Source organism: Pongo pygmaeus, chromosome 6 (genome assembly GCF_028885625.2).
Source record: "Pongo pygmaeus isolate AG05252 chromosome 6, NHGRI_mPonPyg2-v2.0_pri, whole genome shotgun sequence".
NCBI lineage: Eukaryota > Metazoa > Chordata > Mammalia > Primates > Hominidae > Pongo > Pongo pygmaeus.
In genome coordinates, this window is record NC_072379.2 from 105,775,829 (window position 1) to 105,800,512 (window position 24,684).

At 40.4% G+C, this 24,684-nt stretch overlaps 1 protein-coding gene across 1 annotated transcript in view; it reads right to left on the reverse strand.

The window, feature by feature from the left end:
- COG5 (component of oligomeric golgi complex 5) overlaps nt 1–24,684 on the reverse strand; it is a 377,356-nt gene that overhangs the window by 5,873 nt on the left and 346,799 nt on the right. Inside the window, exons 19-21 of the mRNA XM_054494192.2 lie at nt 22,207–22,283; nt 2,700–2,826; nt 2,127–2,206 (exon numbers count right to left, since the gene is read on the reverse strand). Coding sequence (XP_054350167.1) covers nt 2,127–2,206; nt 2,700–2,826; nt 22,207–22,283 — 284 coding nt within the window. The remainder of the gene's footprint in view (nt 1–2,126; nt 2,207–2,699; nt 2,827–22,206; nt 22,284–24,684) is intronic.

A 24,684-nucleotide genomic window follows, 5' to 3' on the forward strand; every position in this document is an offset into this window, starting at 1 on the left:
GACAACTGTTTTGGATGAACTCATTCCAACTTGTTAAGACGACAAAAATGACCAACTTGTTAAGATGAGAAAAATGAACGTGTTCAATTAACTGAATCCTCTTTTTAAGATTACCGAGTGTGTTGCAGCTGAGTGAATCTTTGGGACTCAGGAAAAATAATCGACAGAGACACTGCAAATCCCTGTGTTAGCCCAGGCCCAAACTCCTCACCCAAATTCAAAGCCTTTCCTGAGGGCAGATTTTACCAGGAACATTCACTGGGGCTGGTAACCTCTCCCATTTCTGTGTCAGATGTTCATAGCTGAGTAACAGATAAGCAAGGAAAAAGAGCAGGGTCCGAGCTAATCTTTATCCACACATACGCCCAGAGGGCCAGTGGCTCATGTAGGATGTGGGCACCAAGCTTGAGGGCTCAGGGTCACTTCTGGAAACAAAGCTGACAGGCTGATGTTTCCTACTGACCTGTCATAGCTTCCTCAGCAGTCTTTCATCCTAACTGAAATATGACCCACTGTAGTAGGGGTGCACGCCCTTGGCTGCACCCTGGACCTTCTTGGGGAGCTATAGAGAAATCCTGATAGCAGGCCTACCCCAGAGATTCTAAGGTAGGCAAGGGTGAGAGACCTGGGCACTAGGAATTTTCCAAGCTGTGTAAATGATTCTTGTGTGCACATGTGATTTAGAACCACCTCATCATGTCAGCCCCACTCTGGCTTTAGGGAACTCAACTCATCACCTGACACGGAGGCCCACTGGGTGCAGTGGGCCCAGACCAACAGAATTGGGATCCCCTGGGAGAGGTGAGAATGACTTCAAGAGCTATTTCAGAGACGCAACAGAGTGGGTTTGAGGAATAAGGATGACAGAGGAGTTGAATGATGATGTAAAGGTTTTCCGGCTTGGCTAGTTAGGTGATTGTGACCTCCCAACCAAGACAGGGAGTATAAGAGAATGAGAAGATTTGAGAGAAAAGATTAGAATTATTTTGACCATTTTGGGGTTGAGATTTCTGTGGGTGGTGACATGTGATAGCAAGTTTACTGGGCCAAGGCCCCATCAATAGGCAGTCACAGATCTGAGGGCTCTTAAGTATAGAAGGGGCATTAGAGGCACGGGTCTGGACAAGCTCACCTGGGAACCAAGGCAGAGGCAGGATGAGAAGAACAAAATATGGGAAATGATAGCATTTAAGGAATGGCTAGAAGAAGATAATTCAGCAAATGACACAGAAAAAAAAAAAAAATGGCCAGAGAAGTTAGAACAGAAACAGATGGCTGTGGTGTAATGCAAGCTCTGAGAGGACAGGGCCGTATCTCGGCTTACTTCGTATCCTCGGTTCCTGGCCCAGGGCCTACCATGCTGATAAAATGTGAGCTCAGCATCAATAAAAATGTGCTAAGTTCCAGTTTATGAGTTTACAGAAGGAAATGCTGGTCAACTCTAGCTAAAGCTACAAAGTGGTAAGGTAAGAATGGGAATGTTTGGTGGCTGAGAGGTCTCTGGTGATGGTGAGAGCAGTTGCAGGGAAGAGTGTTGCTTAATAAGCCATGTATGACAGTTAAAGCAACCCACCCTGGGCATGGTTGGGGTACATGGGGGTGTGTGCACGTGTGTGGGCAAGAGCACATGCATATGTATGTGAACGCATTCATGGGGCACTACTGGAGGGCCATGGTATCCGAGTGGCTGCTGGGTTGTTCTTGTTTCCTCCTCAGAACTGTTTCACACTTGGGTATTTTTAAAAGTTCACTCACATCTGTGTTCCACCAATTCAGTAACTGCAGCACACGAAAATGAAGTAAAAGATGCGGAGCTAGGGCAAAACTTTTCATAGCAGATGATGATTTTCAAAGGTACAAATGCATGGTCCTTAGGGTTGCATGGGAGACAGGATTGCACATCAGGGATATGAAGGTTTGGAATGAAAGAAAGCAAAAGATGCTGTGGCCAACATTTCCAACTGCTGGTTGCTCCAGCACCTGTGCCTAGGCAGTGAGGTGGCCTGCCACCGGAAGGTGCCGTCACATGTCCATGCCCCCAGGCACTGCTCCTTCATCCCCTCCTGCATCCCCACCCTCCTTGGGCTTCCAGCCCAGATGGGTGCCCCTGGAGCACCTGGCTTTACCTGATGAGGAGGAGCTTGTCCTTTTCAGATGGATGGTCATCCAGCCACTGAGAGAAGCGTGCGTGGGACCACTCTGCCCTCTGCAGGGTTGAAACACAATTAGAGAGAGTGCATACGCATTCTTTAGTAAATGGCAGCAAGTGCTGGTTCGAAAAGCACTCTCAAGTAGTCCCAAGGTGAAACTGCCCCAAAACCTGCCTAAGGGAAGTATGAAGGGGGCACAGGCCTTGGTGCACCTTCCTGACTACCAAGGAGCCTTCTAGATTTGCCAATTGATGCTGGGTCAGCAAAGAAAATGGGGCTGCCATCAAAAATTCTTTATGAACACAAATTACTTGTGTCATTATTAAAGGTAAATTCTGGATGCATCAGGTAATTTTTTGCACTGCTGAGAAAGAAGACACTCAGCAGTGGGAGTTTTCCTTTTCTAGTATCTATTCACTGTCAAAGATAGACATCAGCAACTAAACAAAGCAGCAGAGGGCCAGGAATCATTCAGTGAGTAGGGGCTCAGGATTCACAAAGGTAATGGGAAGAGTCACAAAAGGGTTCTGGCTTGACTTCATTTATTACCTGGAAAGGAGATTTCAGCTCAGCGGGTGCTCTCGTGAACAAAAACTGAATAATGATGCTGAACGGAATCACATCCCCCAATGCAGGACTATTGGCTACATGTTCACTTGCCTGGAAGAGCAGAGGTCTAGACGAGAAAAACAGAAGTTATTTCACACTGTTCAATACTGAAATAGGTGATTTGGTGGGAGAATCATTCTCCCTGTAGAATAGCATTTTTCCTAGACTGGCTACTGAAGGAGCCCTCCACTGCTTAACCACTCTATTCAGCCTTGAGACGCCCACACGCCTCCACCCCCACATGCCCACATGCTCACAGGCTGATCTACCCTTCAGCTCCCATTTGACCCCCAGTTCATTGGTCTATGAGTCTGACATCCACCGGACTCAGCAAATGCTCCTTATAAAGTTCATCTAATTACTAGGCTAAAAGCAAATAAAGAACAAAAGTAAAGCCTTCAAGTAGTTGTTATTAACAGATTCTTATGTTCATCAATCCTTTCAGCTTTTATTTAAAATAGAATCCTTCTTTGGACCATAATCAAATGTAGTATACTCAAACATTTTCTACACAACTTTTCCAAAAAGGCAAATATGTCTGTATATACAAAGTTATTACTTTGCTGAACATTCCATCAAAAATTTATGCTAGCTCCCTTATACTATATTACATGTCTGGGTTTCATTGTCCACATTTTATAGAAGGAGCATGCAGGCAAATCCATTCCACTACCAATTATATACCACTTTGTGCAAAAGGCTGGCAAGAATTATTTGAACTGTTATTGGCTTTGAGCTCTTATGGATGAGAGCTGATTAGAAGCGGAGCTGTGGACATTGAATCCCAAGTGGTAAGATGGCAGCAACATCTCTTGACAGATCAGATAATGATTCTGAACCATGTAAAACAGCACTGTATCCTGGGGTCTTTCTTCACCCCAACTTAATTACTCTGATTATGAATGAAGGCCTGTACAAAATAGAGAAGCAAACTTCTTCCCTACACTAATGATAGGGACAAGAGTCAAGAATGTTCTCAATAGATAGCTGGTTCTCATTAGATACAGAATTATTATTAGTAAAGATGGCTTTATATTAACTATTCTACAAGTAAAAATCTATCTCTATCAAATAACATTATGTTGTAATTTATTTTCCTTAGCTACTGGGGAAGCATTTCAGTCATTTATGTTGTCTATCACCAGAAAGCCATAAAGCTCCAAACCAGACATTCCATGAGAAGACGACTAAGGTCTTATGGCCACACTGAAAATGTGATGTACCTGCCTTGAAAATCTACAAGGCCCAAATAATTTCACAGTGTTCAATGCTGCAGAGCTTTAGGTGATAATTCAAGTATCTAAACAAATATGAAAACTTTGCTGAGAATATTTCAGATTTGTTTGTAGGCATCTCTGTAAGTCCTCTGTGTGGATGACACTGTCTTCACCTAGGTAAAAGCTCCTAGTTTTAACATAATTCTCATCATCAACAGTATAGCACCTACAGTGGGTCAGGCACAGTTTAAAGCTTTACAGAGGGTGAAGTCAGCAAGATGGCAGAATAGGAACTTCCTGGCTTCACTGCCCACCCACAGAAGATCCAACTAACAATTATCCACAGACAAGAACTTTGTGAAGACCCTAAAACTTGGGAATGAGAATGAAACACCTACATGGAACACAGAACCATATAAAAACTGCACTAGAAGAGTAAGAGGCATGGTTTCACCTTGACCATATCACTCCTCCCACTCCTCCAAGTCAGCACAGAGCCACAGGGGGGATTCTCCTAAGCCCACGTTTTCTACAGAGGAAAAGAGAACTGAAAGTACAGATCTAGCTTCCCTAGCATTCTGAGGTGCTTTGAAGGAAGCCCATGACTGTCTTGCCTCAAAGGGAATACTGGAGTAACTGCAGGGCAAGATCCCCTGGTGTCAAACAGATCAAGAAGGTGGAGTTTGCAGTGACTGGTGTGCAGATCTGGGTGGTAGCTCTGTGTTCCTGCCAGCAGTGGCACCTGATCAGAGAGATCAGCTAATGATCTACCCTACCTACAAAGCTGAGTCGGCTGCTCCCAGAAGCTGAACAAGAAGTTCAACCTGGCTTGAGTCCCTAGAAAACTAGCCTCTATGCCCAGCCTCAGAGCCCACCCCAAGGCCCTATCCAGGAAAAGAGATGCTCACCACAGTGCATTTTTTGAAGAGAACAGGGGCTAGACTTGCCCAAACCCTGAAGTCCAAACAGCAGCGCCAAACAGTGGCTCCACCCAGTGTCAGAGCCCATCCCATGGTCCAGCCCAGGCAAGGACTATGGAGCATAACCTCTGGATCTGTCTAGAACAGTGATCCATCTAAACCTAGAGCCCAGCCTGCCGACCTGCCCAGCTGCATAACCCAAATAGCAATACTCCCCAACAGGGAAATACACTTTGTGACCCTGCCAGGTATCAGAAGCAATCACAGTTCCCAGCCAGCAGCTCTGCCTGATTGCAGAGGCCAGCCAGTAGTCTTGCTGGAAGGTGAAGCTCAGCCAGCAGCCGCATCCAAACTCAGAGCAAAGGCAGAGACCCAGCCAACTAGAGAAACTGACAGAAAGCTCTGCCTCCCTGGGGTTGATATCAGCTGGCTCATCCAGAATCACAGGCTAAAGTAAATAATGAAGTTAAATCTATGCTAAAGAACACCTCTAAAGGATGGAAGAGGTGGCTGTCTCCTCAAATGCACAGACATCAATACAAGGACATGAAGATTATGAAGAATTAGGGGAATAATGACACCACCAAAAGAAATTAATAAAGCTCTAATAATGGACCCTAAGGAGATGGTCATCTATGGAATGACTAACAAAAAATACACAACAATCCCCTTAAGGAAGTTCAGGAAAATACAAGAATATAAAAATAAAAAGTTAAATGAAATCTGGAACACAATATATGAACAAAATGAGAAATCTGACAGAAAAACAGAAACTATAACAAAAACCAAATAGAAATCCTGGAAATGGAGACAACAACTGCACTGAAAGATTAAATAGCAAGTTTTAACTGTAGACTTGTACTAAAAATTCAACCCAAAGAGGAGTTCACCAAGACACATAATAAACTGTCAAAAATAAAAGACAAAAAAATTGAGAGCAGCAAGAAATAAGAAACTTGTCACATACAAAGAACTTGCAGTATGGCTACTAGAGGATTCTCAGCAAAAACCCTGCAGGGCAGCATAAAATGAGATGATATATTTAAAGTGCTGCCAACCAAAAAAGCTATCCTTCAGAAATGAGAAAGAAAAACTTTCCCAAGCAAAAGCTAATGGAGTTCATCATCAGTAGGCTTGCCTATTGAAATTGCTAAATGGAGTTCTCTAAGCTGATATAAAAGGCTGCTAATTAATAAAATATATGAAAACACAAAAATCAATGCTATAAATAATATAGAGTCATACTCAGAAAAACCTAGAAGTGTAATAGTGGTCTGTAAAATAATTTTATCTCTAATACGAGGTTAAAAACTATTAAAATTATAGCTCAAGGCCAGGCATGGTGACTCATGCCTGTAATCCCAGTACTTTGGAAGGCTGAGGTGGGCGGATCACTTGGGGCCAGAAGTTCCAGACCAGCCTGGTCAACACGGCAAAACCCTGTCTTTACCAAAAGTACAAAAATTAGCCAGGCATGGTGGTGTACACCTGTGGTCTCAGCTACTTAGGAGGCTGAATCACGAGAATCGCTTGAACTGGGAGGTGGTGGTTGCAGTGAGCCAACATGGCACCACTGCACCCCAGCCTGGGTGACAGAGCGAGACTCTGTCTCAAAAAAAAAAAAGAAAGAAGAAAGAAAAAGAAGTATAGCCCAAATTAGGGCTACAAATTACAAAATGATGTATATTTTGACATCAAAATATTAAAATGTATAGGGAAGGGGAATAAAAATGTAGAGTTGTTGTATGTTATCAAAATTCAGTGTTATCAGCTTGAAATACCCTGTTATTAGTATATGGTTTTTGGAAGCCTCATGGTAAGTACAAGACAACAATCTAGAGTAGAGGCACAAAACATACATAGAAAGAATTCAAAGCATACCGCTACAGAAAACAATCAGACCACAAAGGACGACAGCAAGAGAGGAACAAGGAAACATAGCATCCACAAAACAATGAGAGAACAAACTACAAACTAGTATTATTGAGTCCTTACCTATCAATAATTATTTTGATTTTAAGAGCAATAAAATCTCCAGTAAAAGAAAAAATGGCTGAATGTATAAAAAATAAGACCCAGCTGGCCGGGTGTGGAGGCTCACACCTGTAATCCCAGCACTTTGGGAGGCCGTGGTGGGCGGATCACAAGGTCAGGAGATCGAGACCATCCTGTGAATGGTGAAACCCCATCTTTACTAAAAATACAAAAAATTAGCTGGGCGTGGTGGCAGGCACCTGTAGTGCCAGCTACTCGGGAGGCTGAGGGAGGAGAATGGCGTAAACCGGGAGGCAGAGTTTGCAGTGAGCCGAGATTGCACCACAGCACTTACAGCCTGGATGACAGAATGAGACTCCGTCTCAAAGAAACAAACAAACAAACAAAAAAAACCCAGCTATGTGCTGCCTACAAGAGAGTCAACTCACTTCTTTTCTTTTTTTTTTTTTTCGCTTTGTAGCCCAGGCTGGAATGCAGTGGTGTGATCTCGGCTCACTGCAAGCTCTGCCTCCTGGGTTCATGACATTCTCCTGCCTCAGCCCCCGGAGTAGCTGGGACTACAGGCGCCTGCCACCATGCCTGGCTAATTTTTCGTATTTTTAGTACAGATGGGGTTTCACCGTGTTAGCCAGGATGGTCTCGATCTCCTGACCTTGTGATCCACCCGCCTCAGCCTCCCAAAGTGCTGGGATTACAGACATGAGCCACTGCGCCCGGCCCGAGACTCAACTCATTTCTAAGGACACAAAGAATAAAAGTGAAAGTATGAAGAAAGATATTCCATGCAAATGGAAACTCAGAGAGGCAGGGCTAGCTATCCCTTTATCAGACAAAATAGACTTAAGCTCAAAACAATAAAAAAAGGCAAAGAAAGTCATCATGATAAAGGTGTCAATTCATCAAGAGGATATAACAACTGTAAATATATCTGTACCCAACATCAGAGCACCTAAATATGTAAAGCAAATATTAAATAATTTAAAGACAGAAATAACTTACAATGCAGTAATTGTAGGGGACTTCAATACCTCACTTTCAACAATGGCAGATCATCCAGATAGAAAGTTAATAAGTAAACAATGAACTTGAACTACATTTTAGACCAAATGGACCCAACAGACATGTACAGCATATTCTATCCAACAGCAAGGGAATAGACGTCTTCTGAAGTGCACACGTATCTTGCTTCAGGATATGTCATATGTTAGGTCGCAAACCAAGTTTGAACAAATTTAGGAGAAATGAAATCATATCAAGTCTCTTTTCTAATCAGAATGGTATGAAACTAGACATCAATAATAAGAAAAATCTTGGAAATGCCACAAATATGTGGAAATTAAACAACATGCCCCTCAACAACCAATGGGTCAAAGTAGAAAACAAAAGAGAAATCAAAAAACATCTTGGAACAAATGAAAATGGAAATGCAATATACCGAAACGTACGGGATATAGCAAAAGCAGTTCTAAGAAGGAAATTTATAGCAACAAATACTTAAATAAAAATAAACATCTCAAATAAACAACCTAATGGTACACCTCAAGAAACTACAAGAGAAGAATAAATTTAAGCCTAAAGTTAGCAGAAGGAAAACAATTCAAAGATCAGAGCAGAAATAAATACAGACTAGAAAACCAGGGGGAAAAAATCAACAAAACAAAGAGTTTTTTGAAAAGTTAAACAAAATTGACAAACCCTTAACTAGACTAAAAAAGAAAAAGAGAAGACTTAAATTGGAAATGAAAGAGAAGATATTACAACTGGTACCACTGAAAAACAAAGGATAATAAGCGATTACTATGAAAAATTATATGGCCACAAATTCAGTAAACTAGAAAAAAATGGATAAAATTCCTAGACACATATAATCTACTAACACTGAATCAAGAAGAAATAGAAAACAGAAATAGAAGAAACAGAGAATCTGAGCAGACCAATAATGAGTAAACAGATTGGATCCATAATAAAAAGTCTCCAATCAAAGAAAAGCCCAGGACCTGATGGCTCCACAGGTGAATTCTATAAAAGGTTTAAAGAAGAGCTAATACCAATCCTTCTCAAACTCGTCCAAAAAAATAAAAAAGGAAGGAATACTTCCAAGCTAGTTTTAGGAGGCCTTGATACTAAAGCCACAAAACGACATAAAAGAAACTTACAGGACAATATCCTTAATGAACATAGATATGAAGATACAAAATCCTCAACAAACTACTAACAAATCCAATTCTAAGGCACATTAAGAGGATTATTCACAATGATCAAACGAGATTTCTCCCTGGGAGAAATTCAAGGATGTGTCAACATATATACATCAACAAATGTGATGCATCATATCAGCAGAACAAAAGACAAAAACCATATGATCATTCTATTAGATGCGGAAAAAGCATTTGACAAAATTCAACACCCTTTTATAATAAAAAGTCTCAACAAATTAACGGCCACATACAATAAGCCTACAGCTAACATTATACTCAATGGTGAAAAGCTGAAAGCTTTTCCTCTAAGATCAGGAACAAGACAAAGATGTCCATTGTCAGCAAGCACTTTTATTCATAATCCTACTGGAGGTCTTTGTCAGAGCAATTAGGCAAGAGAAAGAAAGAAAAGGCACTCAAATAGAAAAGAAAGACATGAAATATTATCTGTTTGCATATGACATTATCTTACATATCCAAAACCAAAAAGATACCACCAAAAGACAGAACTAATAAAGGAATAAGGTCCCAGGATACAAAATTAAGACAAATCTAATCAATAACAATGAATGATCTGAAAAGGAAATCAAGAAAATACCTACATATAATAGCTACAAGAATGTAAAATACTTAGGAATAAATGTACTTAGGAATAAATTTAACCAAGGAAGTGAAAGATTTGTACACTAAAAACTGTAAAACACTGATGAAATAAATTGACAAAAAAATAAATGGAAAGCTATCCTGTGTTAACGGACTGGAAGAATTAATATTGTTAAAATGTCCATACTATCCAAACCAATCTGCAGATTCAATGCAATCCCTATGAAAATTCCAACATCTTTTTCCTCAGAAATAGAAAACATAATCCTAAAATTCATATGGAACCATAAAAATCCCTGATTAGCTAAGGCAATCATAAGTAAAAATAACAAAGCTGGAGGTATCACTACCTAATTTTAAACTATATTACAGAGCTATATAGTAATTAGAACAGCATGGTACTGGAATATAAATAGAAACACTAAGGAATAGAACAGAACATAGAGCCCATAAATGAACCCACACATTTACAGTCAATTGATTTTCAACAAAGGTGCCAAGAAAACACAATGGGAAAAGGACAGCCTCTCCAATAAAGGGTGTTGGGACAACTGGATATCCATCTAAAGAAGAATAATTTGGACCCTTATGTCATACCATATAAAAAATCAATTCAAAAATGGATAAAAGTCAAGATGTGGTCTTGAAAGGACTTGAAACTGTAAAAAAACTAGAAGAAAGAAAACATAGGGGGAAACCTCCATGACATAGGTCTGGGAGGTAACTTTTTGGATTTGATCCCAAAAGCTGAGACAATAAAGAAAAATTGACAAATGGGATTACATTAAAGTAAAAAGCTTCTGCACAGCAAAAAAAATAATGAGAGTAAAAAGACAACTGATAGATTAGAAGAAAGCCATACATCTGATAAGAAGCTAACATTCAAAATCTATAAGGAACACAAAAATGGCAAGAAAACTACCCAATTTAAAAATGTGCAAAAAACCTGAATAGATGTTTCTCAAAAAAAGACATATAAATGACCAACAGATATATGAAAAAATGCTCAACATCACTAATCATAAGGAAAATGCAAATTAAAACCACAATGAGATATCACCTCACGCCTGTCAGAATGGCTATTATTTTAAAAAATGAAAGATTGTGGTGAGAGTGTAGGGGAAAAGGGAACCCTTGTACACTGTTGGTGGGAATGTAAATTAATACAACCATTTTGGAAAACTGGCAGTTCCTCAAAAAACTAAAAATAGAATTACAATATGACTTAGCAATCCCACTTGAGTACATATCCTAAAGACTTGAAATTGGCATGTTGAACAGATAGCGCACTGCAGACAGCAGATGCTCACTGCAGCATTATTTACAATAGCCAAGTTATGGAATCAATCTAAGTGTCTATCAATGGATGAGTAGATAAAGCAAATATGACATATATACAAAATAGAATACTATTCAGCCTTCAAAAAGAAGGAAATCCTGTCATTCGACAACACAGATGAGCCTGGAGGACATTATGTTAAGTTAAATAAACCAGACACAGAAACACAAATACCACATGGTCTCACTTATTTGTGGGATCTTAAACAATAGAACTCATAGAGGCAGAGAACAGAATGGTAGTTACCAGAGGCTAAGGGGGGAGGAAATGGGGATGTTTTAGTTAAAGGGTACAAAGTTACAGTTAGACAGGAGGAAGATGGTTTTTGAAATCTATTGCACAACATGATGACTATAGTTGGTAGGAATGCATAATACATTTCAAAATTGCTAACAGAATAAATTTCAAATGTTCTTATCACTAAAAATACTAAGTGTTTGAGGTGATGTTTTAGTTTGAATTAATCATCCCACATGGTACACATATAATATCACTTTGTATCCCATAAGTGTATACAATAAACAAATATATGTTAACTCATTTGTTCTTCTAAAAATCCTAGGAGTTCGATACTATTACATCCCCATTTTACAGATGGGTAAACAGAGGCATAGAGAAATCCAGTAAAAGCTAGAAGTGGCAAAGCAAGGATTCAAACCCAGACAGCCTGGCTCTTAATTCTGCAATGCAGCCTCTTTTAGAATATCAACTGTAGCAACTACTCATCCTATTTCTAGAACAGCTATATGCTGATTCACAGAATCAGTATATACAGAAACAAAGGCCTCTAGAGAAAGTACAATTTTGAACTGTCAACAACTTGTATAGAAAAACCTATCTGAGAAAACTAATGTGTACAGGATCATCATTTGAAGGTCACACAATTATCACCTCTCTGGGTACTCCAAATTCTATCTTTGGGTCAAAATGGACCTCTAGTCACTTAGCTACTTGAAGCATATAATCACAGACTCTTTTGGAATTATTTTCACATGGTGTGACCTTAAGTTCCTCTGGGGTAATGGGTGGTGTTGTCTTAAAGGCCTCTGGAAACTGACTCTGAGTTGGAATGATGATGAGGCTATGCCTCAGCTCTGCTCTCCACAGGCTGGTCACTATTTGTCCCCAACAGAAAAAGCTTGCAGCCCTATGGTCCCTGGATGCTGAGCAGCTGACATTCCCAGACAGCTCCCTAAACTCCAAATCCATCCCATGATTCCAACCTGCTCATTGTGACGAGGCTGCTCTCATGTTTGAGCTATTGCAGGGAAAAAGTGTAATAAGAAGTCCCTCCACTGGGTCACAAGTTCATACTGTAGGTCTGGTGTGCCCAGGCCCTGAAAGGGGACTTTGAGGGATGCAAAGGATAGCGGGACTCATGCCTTCACTTCTTTTTTTTTTTTTTTGAGGCAGAGTCTAGCTTTGTCGCCTAGGCTGGAATGCAGTGGTGCAATCTAGGCTCACTGCAACCTCTGCCTCCCAGGTTCAAGCAATTCTCCTGCCTCAGCTTCCCAAGTAGCTGATGACAGGCGCCTGCCATCATGCCCAGCTAATTTTTGTATTTTAGTAGAGACGGGGTTTCACAATGTTGGTCAGGCTGGTCTCAAATTCCTGACCCTCAAGTGATCTGTGAGCCTTGGCCTCCCAAAGTGCTGGGATTACAGGCATGATCCACCACATCTGGCTTCATGCCCTCACTTCTGTCCTGCTGTCCCTGGTTGTCGTGTTCAGCAGTACATTGGTCCTGTGAGTTTTCCCTTTCTCCATTAGAGCCCATTCTTTGCTCACGTCATGTGATAGAGTAGGGTTCATCTTGAACCCTAGTTTACGATGTGAGAAGACCCCAGGGGTGGAGGTGGGGTTCAGTCCTATATGACAGTCCTTGATTGTTAATGAACAGCAGCCATATGGAATCCTATAACTACCTCTACAACAGGAAGGTGATCAAGAATTTTGGTCCTGCCATCTCTTAGTACTTCCTGTATGAAGCTCTCTGTATAAAAGTCCTTATAAGTACTTAAGAATTAAGTGCCAAGAAATGCTTAACTTTCTTGGCCAGGTGTGGTGGCTTACACCTGTAATCCCAGCACTTTGGGAGGCCGCGGTGGGCAGATCCTGAGGTCAGGAGATTGAGACCATCCTGGCTAACACGGTAAAACCCCATCTTTACTAAAAATACAAAAAATTAGCTGGGCATGGTGGCGGGTGCCTGTAGTCCCAGCCACTTGGGAGGCTGAGGCAGGAGAATGGCGTGAACCTGGGAGGCAGAGCTTGCAGTGAGCTGGGATCGTGCCACTGCACTCCAGCCTGGGTGACAGAGTGAGACTCCATCTCAAAAAAAAAAAAAAAAAAAAAAAAGAGAGAGATGCTTAACTTTCTCTTAGGAATTGATACATTTTCTTCCTTCTGATAATGAGAATCAGATAGCTGATTCTGTTTCTCTCTTATCTTTGGCTTCATGAAGTTTAAAGCCAAGTTTGAAACTTATCTATAGCAATTTAAGTTAGTTTTATGGTTTGAATATTTACTTTTTCTTTATTTTCTTCCAATATATTCTTGATGCAAACTGTAAATGATACAAGGAAGGAAAGAAGGGCAGAAGGGGAAGGACAAGGAGGGAGACAGACAAGGAGAGGGAAACAATCTGAACAGTACATGCGCATAACAGCATGTCTAGCAGCCCAGCCCACACAGAGGTTTCTGGCTGAGATGCCTGTCTAAGCCAGGCCTGGTAAGAACCAGCTCATTTTAAATGGAATCTTCTGGGTAATCACCTGTCCCCCCCTTTTTTTTTGAGATGGAGTCTTGCTCTGTCGCCCAGGCTGGAGTGCAATGGCATTATCTCGGCTCACTGCAACCTCTGCCTCCTGGGTTCAAGTGATTCTCCTGCCTCAGCCTTCTGAGGTGGCTTACAGGATTACAGGGGCGCACGGCACTATGCCCAGCTAATTTTTGTATTTTTAGTAGAGACAGGATTTCACTATGCTGGCCAGACTGGTCTCAAACTCCTAACCTTGTGATCCGCCCACCTCGGCCTTCCAAAGTGCTGGGATTACAGGCGTGAGCCACCATGCCTAGCCTCACGTGTCCCTTTTAACAGGACTGTCAAAAAATCCATGAAAAGCAAAACTAGATTTGATTCTGTATTGTGCATCACTGTCATAATTACCTGTAAACATCAAACACAGACATTTTGTTTTGGGTGCTTGTTTTAAGAGGCTGAAAGAACACAGCTTGAGCACTCCCTTCTCGCTGATTCCAGGTGGAATTTTAAACACTAGCAAGTTAAAAAATAAATAACCATCTAAAATGCTTTATGAAACAAAAAGAAATAAGGTGTTATAAAATGCAGATACACCAAATGCCACAATATCATTCTTAGAGGATAATATTCTAAATACAGCAGCACTTTCAAGGGTAAACTTTACAGGCAGAAGGTAGTGTTAATTTGTCAACTATTAGGTCTCATTAAAAAAAACCCTGCATTTCTACTCAGCAAGATTCACATTTAAACGATTCATAGCTATGCAGCTGTCAGTCTTCTGACAGCTTGTTAAGGCCAATCATGAAGTAAAGTAAGATAAAAATCCTGCTGCTCCTGTGTCCACATCTAACATCAGTGGTATCCTGAGACAGATATAGGCATCATTCTCTTCCATGCCACTTGCCACCACCCCATCTTGACCTCCTCTTGATGAAGAGCCTGGGAAGGCAGCAAGACCACTAAGTATGTGTACTGAGGTCTGGAACAAGCACAGAAATGAAAGAGTGGGAGAAGGAACATGATTCCCTTCGGGGGGCAGGGCACAGGTGGCCATGCTCTCTGCACAGGACACAATGAGGGCCTCTGAGAGAGAAGAGAAAGTGTTGGAGGCCTGCAGAAGGTAAGCATTTCTATGGAGATTCTTTAGGGAGGCCTAGTTTGTGGCACGAGGGGCCATGTGGGTCCCAGGAGAGAATGAAGCAGGAGGCTGATTTGAGTTCAAAGTAGAGAGGTTAGAAAGGCCCCTGTCTCAGTCTGGATTGTCTATACCAGCAGACCAGGTAGGAAAAGAGGCAGAGATTTGGGCAGACATTCTCTAAGAATAAAAGCGTACATTTGGCTGAGTGTTCCTTGTGTACTGTCTGGGAGCCTGAATGCAACAGAAGACAGTGAGATGAGGCATTTCAGCAGCAGGAGGTGGCCACTAAAGTGGGGAGTTTAGATTCTCTTTAAAATTTTCTGATCTTCCTGGATGATACACGTAAGCATTCAAATCCTGTTCCAGGACCATTCAGATAGAAAACAAACAGAAACTTCTGGAATAAGATGTGGGGTATGGTGGTTACAAGCACAGGCTTTGGAATCAGGCAGCCTGGGTCTAAAATGTGGCTCCCAGATTCTCCCACTTTGCTGCTGTGGGTTTTAATGGCCTCATGGGGATCATACCTAACTTTTAAGTGCTGTGAGGGCTAAATGAGAAAGTATCAGTAAAACACTCAGCACAGGCTTGGTATAAAATAAATAACCAAATCATAGTTGTCAGAAATAATAAAAATAATGATAAACTAAATATTCAACTCTTCATGTTTACCTGGGTGCGCTTAGCACTGCCAAAATTGTAGCAAAGAGCAACAAAATAACTAAGTCCAAGATGGTGGTTGCCTTCTGGCTGTAACACTGAAATCTGAAACTTAGAATTAAGAATCCAGAAATCTCAGAAACAATTATTTCAAGGGATGGGTTAAGGGCCCCAGATTCACAAGCGGAAAGAAAAGACAGAATGCATCTGGAGGGTCTTAGTGTTAAAGGTGCTAAAAATGGAAGCTGCAGAGACGGCCTTCTCTCAGTTCTATAAACATTCAGGCACAGAGGTTTGGAATTTCAATCAACAGAGGATCATAAATACAAACTGTAGACCTAGAAAACCCTCATCACTCCTACAATTAAAAACAATTGACAGGAACACTACATTCTAGTTATTGACAGTTTTCTTCTTCCACTGCTCCTCATGCTAAAAGATCCATCAGAACACAGCCCCTATCTCCTGACAGCTTTCACTGCCCTTTCATTAAGCCTAGCTGGAAATGAGCTTCCAGCCGAGAAGACTGTGGACATCATCAGGGACAAGCTGTCCCTTCAGGAGAAAAGGTGGTGAGGCCTGCCTGAAGGCAGGGTCTGTGCCCCTGAGCTGGTGAAGAGCATTTGCTCCCTTTTCTGCCCTTTGCCTCACGAAGATCTATACTGACAATGTCAAGGGTCACAGCTTTGTGGCCTCTGGCCAGAAGGAGCTGAGGTAACAACCTCACAAACACTACTTAGGGAATAATGCCATGCTGCAGAGAGGTGGACAAAGACAGGGTCTCTACAGCTCTGTGTCTTGTGTAGAAATACAAATCACCCAGGGACAAATCACTGATGTCAAAAGCTTTCAGAGGCAGCATTCTCTACTGAGTATGAAAAGATTCCTGCTGCCTGAGAAACTATAATGTAGACAGTAAAATGTAAATATATGCAAGAAGCTTGCTGGCTTACATAAATAGTCCACTAATATCACCATCAAGAAAAAGTGCCCCGTGGCAGATGGCTGCATGATGGGGGAAGGGAGCACCTACTAAGGCCTGTGTGTGTGTATGTGTGAGGGCGTGTGCATGTGTGCACACGCTGGGTGTGGTCTGGACTGGAAACTCCGGCTGGCACTGTAATCCTCCATTATGAAGCGGCCCCTGAACTGAGCCCATTGCTCTCCCCTGCAGCCACTGCCCCTAATTGGAACTGAGGCCCTCTGCGGCTATTGCAACCTACTGGCTTTTGGCAGTTTGGCTGTCTGTTTTTCTTGTCAACTCACACCTGCTCTTTATTGGGTAATGTTTTAGTACATTTTTTTATTACTTTTTAGCTCCATGGTTATTTTTAAATGGGAAAAACAATGCAAGAGAGATCTAAAAATAGTATTTGACTTTTCTGACTATAAAAATAAAATAAGGCAGAAAATTAAAAAAAAAATAAAAACCCTAAAAGAAAAACCCCAAGTGACAATCTTACTCAAAGATATTTTCATGTTTTTCCTTTTCGTCTTTTATTCTCCATTCAAACAAATACTTTTATTCATTTATTTTATATTTTGGGACAGGGTCTCACTCTGTCACCCAGGCTGGAGTGCAATGACCCAATCATAGCTCACTGCAGCCTTGACCTCCCTGAGCTCAGGTCCTCCCACCTTAGCCTACCGAGTAGCTGGAACCACAGATGTGCACCACCATGCCCGGCTAATTTTTCTATCTTTTGTAAAGACAGAGTTTTGCCATGTTGCTGAGGCTAGTAAATGCTATTATTTTAAAAATAGTAGAGGTCGGCTGGGGGTGGTGGCTCTTGCCTGTAATCCCAACACTTTGGGAGGCCGAGGCAGGCAGATCACCTGAGGTCAGGAGTTTGAGACCAGCCTGGCCAACGTGGTGAAACCCCGTCTCTACTAAAAATACAAAAATTTGCCGGGCATGGTGGCAGGGGCCTGTAATCCCAGCTATTCAGGAGGCTGATGCAGAAGAATCTCTTGAATCCGGGAAGCGGAGGTTGCAGTGAACCAAGGTCACGCCATTGCACTCCAACCTGGGGGACAAAAGCGAGACATCATCTCAAAAAAAAAACAATAAAAAAAAAATAGTAGAGGCCATACCATATACTGCTTAGTTGCCTGTTTTATCTAGTGATGAACTAGGAGTATTTTTCATTTTACCAGATATTAACTAATAATATTACTGTTAATGTCTGCGTATATTTGATCCTATGTATTTAGCATATTTTATTCAGGCAATCTCCTACTGACTACCATTCAACTGGTTTTGGTTTGATTGAGAGTCTTTGGTGAGGAGACCCATGAACAAGTGCCAAGGTCTAACTTGGATGATGCCTATTCTTTGTCACAGCCCACAGCACAGATAGAAGAAGTGCACATATTAATAAGAGTAAGCTCTTCACTGCAACTGCTCAGGACTCATTTTGAAGAAGAGACAGATCTCTAACAAGATTTTGCAGGTAGGTAAAACAGAGGGCCTATAATTAGGTTATGGGAATAAAGATGGCTCTGTACTGATTTACTCCTATCTAGGAAGGAATTTGGTAGGACCCGCCACATGGGTAAGCTTTCTCAAGTCAATTCTCTTCACGTGACAACTGCAAAGAAGCTGGCAGGGCCAGGGCTTTCCCAACAATGGTGCGGGGCAGAGGCCGCAGCACATGCTCACATCTCTCTTCTTCTCATCCGATAGGACTGAAAACATTCTTTGTAGACCAGGGCTGGATTTGAACCCCTTAATATATTATACTTCTATTTTATTTCTTGATCCAGTTAATCCTAATCCTACACTTTTTATAAAATAGTTGTATCAGTCCCATCAAACAACTGAGAAAGTACTAGGATTAATTCAGTAGATTTCTGTAGATTCAATATAAATATAGAAATATACTGGTATATAGAAAAATACCTCTGTTGGAATTTTTCAATTAACTCAAGTTATGAAGGATACTCCACAGGCAAGAAACAGTTATTCTTATGTGCCTGAGGCCTTGGGAGCTAAGGAGTCATCTGCAGGAGGAAGCTCAGAGATACCAGAATCCCAAGAGAAAAGGGCATAAATCTTCACAGTTTGTGGAAAGGAAAAAACTTGGCTCCCTGTCACTAGAGCAACTAAAGTTCAAGAGTTAAGGGCCTCGTGAGAAATCTGAGAAATTGCTGGATGCAGGCCATGAGCGGGTCATTAAACTAATTTAGTGGGTTAAAATAATCAAATGAAATAGAAATGTTAGAGGTTATCACATGAAGTAAGGGTAATTACTATTTCATAAACCATACATATGGGTGTCCATGTATATGTATGTAGATTTGAGTGTGTTCACATGTTTGCATACAAGTATATGCCAAATTACAATAGAAAGTATCTTTTACTGTGGGTCATGGTCAAAAGTTTGAAAACTGTTATGCCATAAGAAGCTAGATATATAAAAAAAGTAGAACTATTAAAATTATACATTGATCAATCGATTCTTGATTCTATAAATAGGTACTAGAAGGTGTCACCCAAACTTTAAATGTTCCTTTATAGATTCTTTTTCTCATGTGAGAATTGGAAAGGGTTGGCAGAAAATTCCCATCTTAAATGGCTTAAAATAGATGTCTTAAGCGAAACTTATCCTCAGACCTTGTATCTTCATACTGTGACACAACTTTAAGAGTGCTTACATGAAGGTCATCCTGCCTCAGCAAACAGGAAACTTAGCACTATTTTTTTTGGGGGGGGGGGTGGGTGGTGGGCGGTAAAGGGTCTCAGTCTGTCACCAAGGCTGCAGTGCAGTGGCACAGTATCGACTCACTGTAACCTCCGGCTCCCGGGTTAAAGCGATTCTCCCACCTCAGCCTCCCAAGTAGCTGGGACTACAGATGTGTGCTGCCATGCCTGGCTAATTTTTGTACTTTTTGGTAGAGATGGGGTTTCACCATGTTGGCCAGGCTGAATTAGCATTATTTTATACATGCATGTGCAATAATGCAATAAACAACTAAACATGGGACTGGGGCTATAAAAATTAATAGCCTAGGCCAGGTGTGGTGGCTTACACCTGCCACACTTGTAATCCCAGCAGTCTGGGGGTCTGAGGCGGGCAGATAGCTTGAGCTCAGAAATTCAAGACCAGGCTGGGAAACATGGTGAAACTTCATTTCTACAAAAAAATATAAAAATTAGCTGGGCATGGTGGCGCACACCTGTAGTCCCAGTTACTCAGGAGGCTGAGGTGGGAGGATCACTTGGGCATGGAAGGTGGAGGTTGCAGTAAGCTGAGATGGAGATCGCACCACTGCACTCTAGCCTGGGTGACAGAGTGACACCCTGTCTCAAAAAAAAAAAAAAAAAAAAAAAAAGCCAAATCTTCCTATAGCAATGCTAAATCACAGCTTTTCTCATACCTTTTTCAATAACTAGATGGTTAATATCCTCCAGTATGTTAACTGACTCAGCCAGCCAGGGCAACATTTTATTACCCAGCTAGGATTGCTGTGTTACCATCTTACTCAGAGTAGATGACTGTACAGGGGGGGTTTTAGTAAAGTAACTTTTATGGTACAAACAGATGACCAATGGATTGGCAACCTCAGGACCTCATCATCCTTCAACTCACCCATGTTTGGTAGTGCAGAACTCTATAGCTTCAACAAAATACTTAAACAGTTTTAAAAAGATTTGAGCTGATCCAAAGAAAGTATCTGAAAGCATTTGTGATCTCACTTTAAGTTTTCCTAAAACTCATCTCTGTACAGATGGGCAGTGATCTTTCATTTGAGAAAAAATAAAATCCAGACTCTTGTGTTGCCATTAAAAAAAAAAAAAAGGGCTGTGCTAATTACAAACAGGCAAGGTAAAATATACGGATTCATTCTCAATCAACAATATTGGATTCTTATATTTCTTATATTCCACCAGAAGTTTCTACTACCAAAGCTTGATGACATAAGAGAGCAAAGCGATCATTTAAAGGACATACTGCTTATTGATCCTCTAGTTTCCAGTACTGAGTTGGTTTTTAGAAAGCTGCATACCTGTACTCTGTTATCTTATCCTTATTGAGAAATCTTCAACCATTATGCTCTTGGATATTATGGACAGTTTATATAAAGGCCTCGCATCTGGTATACTGTGGTCACAAAACATTATGTTGATCCCCTCAGCCCTTAGGGTTGGCCACCTTTTTAAATGAAAATATCTTCTTCGGCTAGGCGCAGTGGCTCACGCCTGTAATCTCGGCACTTTGGGAGGCCGAGGCAGGCAGATCACGAGGAGAGGAGATCGAGACCATCCTGGCCAACATGGTGAAACCACGTCTATACTAAAAATACAAAAATTAGCTGAGTGTGGTGGCGTGTTCCTGTAATACCAGCTACTCAGGAGGCAGAGACAGGAGAATCACTTGAACCCGGGAGGTGGAGGTTGCAGTGAGCCGAGACTGCCACTGCACTCCAGCCTGGTGACAGAGCAAGACTCCATCTCAAAAAACAAAAGAAAATTTCTTCTTCTGTTTGTGCTATGATGTAAAAAACTTACAAAGTTCTGGTTTACTAAATAAACAGCCATATGAATAACATCTCCTTCTCTTCTAAAAATCAGCTAGTAAAGACCCCAGTCATTACTCAATGTAATTCAATGTTCCTTAAAATCTGAACTGAAAAAAATTTAAGTGTTCAGCACTGACAAGGACTTTTCTCTCCATTATACTGGTATTCTGTTAGATCATGAATATGAATCCACTCTTGTGTTTCTTTGTAAAGTGATTTCTCCGCTCAATACTAAATTTTGTGCTCAACTGCATTAGGCTAAGTTACCTATTACATTTATAGTCATTCTCTGCATTTCATCATTGAACTAGATTCTTCTGTTTTTTTTGTTTTTTTGGTTTTTTTTTGAGACGGAGTCTCACTCTGTCGCCAGGCTGGGGTGCACTGGCGTGATCTCGGCTCACTGCAACCTCTGACTCCCTGCTTCAAGCGATTCTCCTGCCTCAGCCTCCCCAGTAGCTGGAACTACAGGTGCACACCACCATGCCCAGCTAATTTTTGTATTTTTAGTGGAGACAGAGTTTCACCATGTTGGCCAGGATGGTCTTGATCTCCTTGACCTCAGGTGATCCACCCGCCTCGGCCTCCCAAAGTGCTGGGATTATAGGCATGAGTCACCGTGCTCAGCCATGAACTTGATTCTTTTAATACTTCATTTAATAGTTTTATCACATCTATATCTTGGAATGTAACTTATGACCTGTTAGAAGGAGACTGGGTTAAAAATGATAAATGAACAAATGAACATTTCAGAAAAACTTGTCTATATAATTATGAATTGCCTAGTATTACATTTCTATAAGAATGGGAAGCTAAAAAAAAAAAAAATTCTCCCTAAGAAAAGTATAATTTACCAGCTTCATCTTGTGAACTGTGACTAAGAAAATACACATACCCTCTAATTTATTAGTCATTGCATAAATATCTATATGGGTTTCTGATTTGAATACTTTCTAAGATGAATCATGAAATTGTCATTGTTGTAGATCAAAAATGGTTGAATATTGGCAATTTTATGAAGTTCAACCTGCACAGAAAGGATTTATTTGCCTGGAGGATATGAATGTATGAACAAAGAATTCGGTCTTACCTGAACGATCTCAGCATCCGATAGGACTTTCCTAAATCAGATACTCGTCTACAGAATGGACCCACAGCCAACTCCATCTGAAATATTAAAAGATACTCCATTGTTGTAATGTCGGAATCATTAGGGGAATTTGGGAAAGACCCGGATCACAGAAAGTTGTAGCTTGCAGTAAACTTAATTTTATCTGGACTGTAAGGCAAGTTGTGAAGGCCAACTAAATTTATTAAAAGGAAAGCACTTACATAATTTTTGCATTTATTTACTAAGACGGCCCAAGATGAGACAATTCCTTCACGAAAATAAAAAAAAATTTTTTTGTTATATAAAAGGAAAAAGTTTATATCATTTATCCATTGAAAAATAAAGAAAAGGAAAATTTTCAAGACTGCATGCCTATACTTTAGGCATTACAAGTCTTTTTACATTCAATATAAATGATGACAATTTTTATCAGTCAGTGTGGCTTAAGTAATTAAAAGGACTAACTCTGGAGCTTTTAGTAGCACATCTATATCAGCATTCCAAATGCTGATACTAGTTACTAGTTTGTGACCCTGGACAAGTTACTTAACCTCTTTAAGTCTCAGGTCTCTCATCTATAAAATGGAGATAATAATACCTACTTAATAGAATAATGCAAATTAAAAGATAATTCCACAAAGCTTTATGTGCATAGCATATAAGAAGTGCTGTTAATTGTCAGCAATTATTACCAGTGTTTAAAAATTTTTTCTCTTTTCAATTATTAATGAATTAATATGCTACCTAACTCAAGAATTTAACAAATCTTGGTTTCACTTCTCTTTATTTTCCTCCTTTGACTGGAAATTCTACTTGTCATTAATTAGGTTACCTGTTCTTTTCTACCAAGTGCATATGTAAACTTTTTGCATATGTGCTACTCAGGTGATAGACTGCTTCTCCACTCTTGCTATAAATAGCACCCTGGTAAAGAATGGTTTAGAAAATGGTTGAGAATAGGCTGCTCCCTGATAGTACAGCACCTTTCTTCAAGAAGCACATATGATGTAAGGCTTCTGTCCTGCTGGCCACCCTTACAAAAAATTGCTTAAAATCTCCTTGCCATGGGTACACTATAGAGACCCAATCGATCACTCATTTGAGAAACATTTGACTGCCTTAGTGCTGGGTACCAAGCTAGATATGAGGATAAGATGATTAGATGATTAGACTGTCTTGCCTTCACTAAATTCTCAAATTTAATGAAAAAGGGGATATTTATTTATTCAAACAATATGATTATTATCAACAAAATCAAAAGTATTTGTGTATATGTCCACATATACACATATATAAACATACATACATACATACACACATAATGATTCTTATTAAGCAAAATGATAAATGCTATGTCAAACTTATGACCTCAGTGTCAAGAGAGAGTTGGAGAAGCTTCCTTGGGATGGTCTTGAGGATGAACAGTAACCAGGTTAATTTCTCTCATAACACATTAAAGACATGGATTGCATACTGTATGTCCTAGAAGGAAACCTTATATGGTTGGGAAACTATAAAATGAAGAATCATAAATAAATATAAAGATAAAAATGTAAGGAAGAAAAAGGATTCTTGCCAACAATGCAAAACAGAACAGCTGTGAGCCAGTGTGCCCAACTCAAAAGATAGTAGGTGATAGGCTGTTCTTTGGAACCTGTTTCATTTATTCACTGGGTAGGAATTTCTGTTTTCTTTCCATATGTGTCACTTACTTTACACTGAGCACAAAGGAAAAATGTGATTATCATTGTATCTTTGATATAATTCCATTCAAATACCTAACTCTCTCTATATAATGGTTTTTTACATACTGAAATTATATATTTTTCATGAAGTGTTTTTGTCAATTTCTCAACTATTCTAGTGGAATCACTGTCTTCAAAGAAAACCTTTGCCTTAGCACTTGAGCAGGACCAAATGTTAAAACAAATAAATGGCTAGGAAAAAGTTACGATATGAGAAAATATGACCTCGAATGGCTGTAAAATGTATGATTATGCAAAAGATTTCTGTGCCGCAGGACAATTTCAAAATGTTTAATGTTTAAAATAAAATTTTTTTATCCATAAAGGACCTCTAGGATATTGTAAATCATTTTCTTCTTCCAGAATTCCATTAAACAATAAAGGCCATGTTTTAAAGGGCAAGAGTGTTGTGGTAAGAGGAGGTGACTCTGCCATTAGCAGTGGATACAAAAGTGGCATGTGCAACTGCTTCTTTCCAGCCCCCGTTTGGAGAGAATGAGCGGTCAGCTGCAGGCACGGTGAACTAATTACATAGCTGTTCCTTCCCTACCACAGACATTTGGTTAACCACAGGACTTCTTTGGATACTCCTAGGGCACTCCTGCCCTGACACTGTTCAGGAGAAGAAAAGGCAATAGGAATTAGAACAAAAATTAGAATTTTGATTGTCTTGTTTTCTTTTCTAAATTAATATTTTTAGGCACAAAGTGAA